Source organism: Apis dorsata, unplaced genomic scaffold (assembly GCF_000469605.1).
Source record: "Apis dorsata unplaced genomic scaffold, Apis dorsata 1.3 scaffold_527, whole genome shotgun sequence".
In the NCBI taxonomy this organism is placed as follows: Eukaryota; Metazoa; Arthropoda; class Insecta; order Hymenoptera; family Apidae; genus Apis; species Apis dorsata.
Window position 1 is genome coordinate 692,260 of NW_006263750.1, and position 4,572 is coordinate 696,831.

General features: G+C 33.6%; 1 protein-coding gene across 1 annotated transcript; it reads left to right on the forward strand.

The window, feature by feature from the left end:
* The first annotated feature begins 418 nt into the window (after positions 1-418).
* LOC102670640 (probable salivary secreted peptide) lies at positions 419-1,071 on the forward strand. Its single transcript, XM_006620769.2, has one exon. It carries the CDS (start codon positions 484-486, stop codon positions 886-888), a length of 405 nt encoding a protein of 134 aa, XP_006620832.1. The 5' UTR covers positions 419-483; the 3' UTR covers positions 889-1,071.
* The last annotated feature ends 3,501 nt before the right edge of the window (positions 1,072-4,572 follow it).

Below are 4,572 nucleotides of genomic sequence, written 5' to 3' on the forward strand. Positions count from 1 at the left end.
TCGTGTATTTAATTACATTTCTAAGAATGAGTCGAACGAACGTTAACATAACACAAATGAAACGTAATAAAATGTGAAATTAAGTAAGGAAAAATTCTCAATTATCTTATGTTATTCCAAGACTATTTAAATAATTGTTAATATTAAGGGCATAGACGTTTATTCTTACGATAATTAAAAATAATTCGAATCGCACGATATAAAATTTAGTTATAATCGATATTAATTCTTTAATCAATTTATCTCTAAACGATAATCGATTGATGATATCGCAAAACAAGATCTACGTATTCCTAGAATTAAAATTTTTCCAGAAAAAGCAAATATGTTTTTACAAATATAGTCGTGATAAGCCAGTTAACTGATAAGCTGATCGGTGATGATATTTAAAGCAACCGATTGATATGAAACTTCAGTCCGCAATATTCTGAGCGATAGTACAACGAAGTAAATTCCTATCTCTCGACAAAAAAAAAATCAAAGATGAAAACTATCGTTTTCTTGCCAATTTTGGCTGTGGCCATTTCGTTGTTAATCACCGCACAAGTGAACTCCGCTCCATCATCTAATTTATATGGTTCGAATAACACGAACAAGTCCCATGACTTGATCATTGGATATAGAATGCCTGGCGACAGACTTATACTGAGGCAAAGTATCATCAAGAATTCCTCCTGGGGCAGGATAGTAACCGACGAAAGGACATTCAACACAACAAGATTCGAAAGGATTACTCAAGTCCGAGCTCTTGATCAGAAGACCAATGGTAACGGGGCGTACGCGAGCATCCTCTTTGGTGGCCCAGGATGGAACAATGTCACTATCCGGTTCAAGAGCCAGAGGGGTCACGGAATCAACTTCATCGTCGAGATCTACTCACGACCATAAGTTTCTGTTGCACAGATCAGACCAACCGTTGAGATACATATTCCAAATATGCAAATCAAATGTTATTTAATCTCTTTTTCCATAAAATGGACTTCAACTTTTGAATAATTTATTCGTTCAATCTGTAACTAATCTTATAGTTTAATGGAGCATAATAAAATTTAATTAATTTGCTGATTAAAATAGTTATTGAAATATGTACATATATATATATACACTCGAGTTAGTTTTTACGAAGAGGGTCCAGAATGCGGTACAGGTAAGAAAAATCGAGAACGTTGAGAAGAAGAAAGTTATTCAGAAGTGGTGTCGATAATAATGCAATTAACGCTAAAGTGAAACGACTGGACGCTGGTCGAAAAACAGATTGCGAGGAATTCACTGACGGAATGTCTTTCTTGTATGCCTTAATCAACCGAACCCCTCGTTCCCGACGATGGCTCCCGATAATTCTTTCTTTCGTTCCTTTCCGCTTCTTCGCCGTTGCAACGAGGAATCCCGCCTCGTAGACGTCTCTAAGAGGTAAGGATCCTCCGTTTCCGGAGGCTTACGTGCAAACTGCTATTTTGCTCATGCACGCGTGGCGAGCACGAAGGAGGAACAACCGACTGGAAAATTGTTGTCTCTTCGTGGCGCGTTCTGCCATGAGGGGAAGAGGGAGGGAAGGGGAGAAGGATCGTACCGGTCTTCGAAGGAGGAACTTGGAATCGAGTTGAGGGCCACTGGAATTGGTGGTGGTATCTCAAGCTTGCGAACGACCATTTCGTTAACCTACTTATTCTATCTCCGTTCCATCCACGGAATGAGTTAGAGAGTGTCTAGTTTGTCTCCAGTTTCTCTCTAAACGTCTTCTCTCAAAACGTGTCCCCGCTCCGAAGGGAAATATAATTTTCTTTCTTTGCGAATTGTTCTTTAATGACGACGGACGCTTAGAGCGAGAACTTCCGTTTCCGTAAATAGAAATAAACTCGCGAATCATCAATTTAAATGAAAGTTTGTTTCAAACTTGTCGCAATAGATGTATTAAAAATAAAAAACAAGACACGACTGTGTATAATTCGTTGATTTTTCTACTCAATGTGAAGAATGATTTTATAATGTAGCATAGAGTCAAATTATTGTTACTTTGAAATATTTATTCATTCACCATTGGATAAACACATTCAGAAATAAGCGTATAATTTGATGATACGATTGTGCTAGTGTAATCTCATCGTGTATATAGATAAGACGGGATCGATAATTTAGTTATCTATACTATGCAATCAGAAATCGGAAGGTGGTGCAGAGAAACATGAGGGTATATAGAAGAGAATGATAACACATGTCGCTGAAGAATAAAAAAGTTTGCCTTATTACCTTCACGATCGACTAAAAATAGTTTTGTATATAAAGAACTTACAAAGTTCTTCCATTTGACACCCGGTTCTATAATCGTATTATTTACGTACGTATCGTGGACTCTAGAGTTCTATTCTAGATTCTCCGAATATATTTTTATATACGATCGATGGTTAATTGATAAGTCAGAAAACTCGTGGTTATTGAGGAATCCGATGTATTATCGCATTGAATACAGGTCGTTTGCTTGCCAATCTCGATAAACTTAAACCATAATTTAACGATGAAAAATCGGATAAGAGGGAAGATTGGTATTTTGAATTCAAACTAGTTTTCTCTCTCTCGTGTAATCAATTCTGATAAGAAGAAAACCTATGGCTCGTAAAGTGGTAGTACGCATCACGAATATTTGACCGCAACTGTCAGTCGACCATAATGCAAAAGCGTAAGGACCACCGTGCCTAGTCATAAACCTGTCCCACATGCTTTTGGTTATTGCTTGTAAAGTTGTGAAGCTGACGAACGAACGTGCATACGAAACAATGGTGGACAGACAATTCGATGACAGGATTGGACAAAAATGAACGAACGAACGAAAGCGTGTTTGCACCTTGGCATCTACAAAAGAAGAACAGATTGTCGATTCAAAATAAGCATTATTGGATTTTATTGGAATTTAGAATAATAAAGAAAAGCCGTTGTTTTCTTAAATTCTGTATTAAAAGTAAGAGATATTGTGTGAAATAATAATAAAAATTTTCATGTGAATAAGTTGAGAAAGAAATGGAACTACTGATACATTATCTTTTATCTTCTTCTTTTTTTTTTTACTTTATATATACTAAAAAATAACGTGTAAAAGAAAAGTATCACAAGTGTTTGACACATGCTACCTGAAATATTACTGACGTAATGCAAGTCAGCCGAGTTATAAACGTTACACAGCAAGTCTCCTTCAATGAAATGGTTTTAATGGATTGGCCAACTGACTTGCATTTTCCATTTGATACTCGACACGATTCGAACAAATCTTCTGTAAAAACTGATGAGGTTAAAGATTCATCCGTGCGTTTGACGACTTGTATATATCGATTTCAAAATATCACATGATAAAAATTGATTAAATTAACAAATGATAGAATATACATTATATCGTTCCGAAAATGATTAATAAAAATATAATATTCGTGCATTATGATTAATTTATTTTCTCATTATTATAGAATATTTTTCATACGATTTGTAAATGAAAATGATTATGGAATATTATTTCGGTAGCAAGATGTACTAATATATCATTTGAGTATAAATCCTAGATCCATTTAGGAGTGTTTGATATCAACGGTAAGTCCTTTGAAACTAATCTCAGTTACTGATTAGGCACAAATGCAAGATCACAGTACGGTCACAACGTAAGTCAACTGTATTACCCGATGCGGTCACCTCGTTAACTGTACTATGTCCAAATAATCTACGTTTATGTATATGAGAAACATGATCTTAATATCCTTTGATCGGCTTCCTTGGGAAGAAAATCGTATTACAATTATCAATGATTGAAAAGGAACAAGTTAATGAGTTGTCAAAAACAAATCAAATAGATAAGATATAGATAGATAAGATCGGATATAAATATATAGTGAAAAAATCTTTTAGAAAATAATGAATCAATTACATAATATCATTCTTTTTTTTATTAAAAACATATATCTAATTCGATTTATATTTTTATTTTACTCTTTGAAAATGCTTAACTAGATTTAAATTCAAATTATTATCATCGTTATAGATTTATCTAAATTATTTTAATCTTATTAAACCAATTAGCCTTTAGTTTACGTTTCGCGTGCGCGATCAATATTTTCTTATTCCTTAATTTATTCAACAAAGAGAGAAAATAATTGCAATAAAAGTAAGACCGGATAGAAAAAGTATAAGTAGTGGAATATTTTAGAATTAAAATTCAGGAAGAACTGGGACAACCAGTTTAAAAGCTCTATGTACCGCAGAACAAAAGTACCGCTCGAGTATGGAACTACCATCTCTGAAAAATCTTTTTATCTTATGCTACATTTGAATCTACATACTCATTTCTATAGACAACGTCTATCGTCGGTGTAGAAGGTAACTTATTGAACGAGTTCTTCTTACTCATATGAGAGAAGTATAATGCACATTTGAAATGTAAAAAATTAGGAAAACGTTTAAAAGAATATCGCTCTTCGTTATATATATTCGTCAAATTTTTACGTATATTTACATTTTTACATATAAATAAATATAAAGTAAGAATTTTAAAAATTTTAACAGTGCTTGTTTTTTTCATTTTTTTTTTTTTTTTTT

Coding starts and splice junctions, on each gene's coding strand:
- LOC102670640 (XM_006620769.2), top strand. CDS start 484: ATGAAAACTATCGTTTTCTTGCCAATTTTGGCTGTGGCCATTTCGTTG.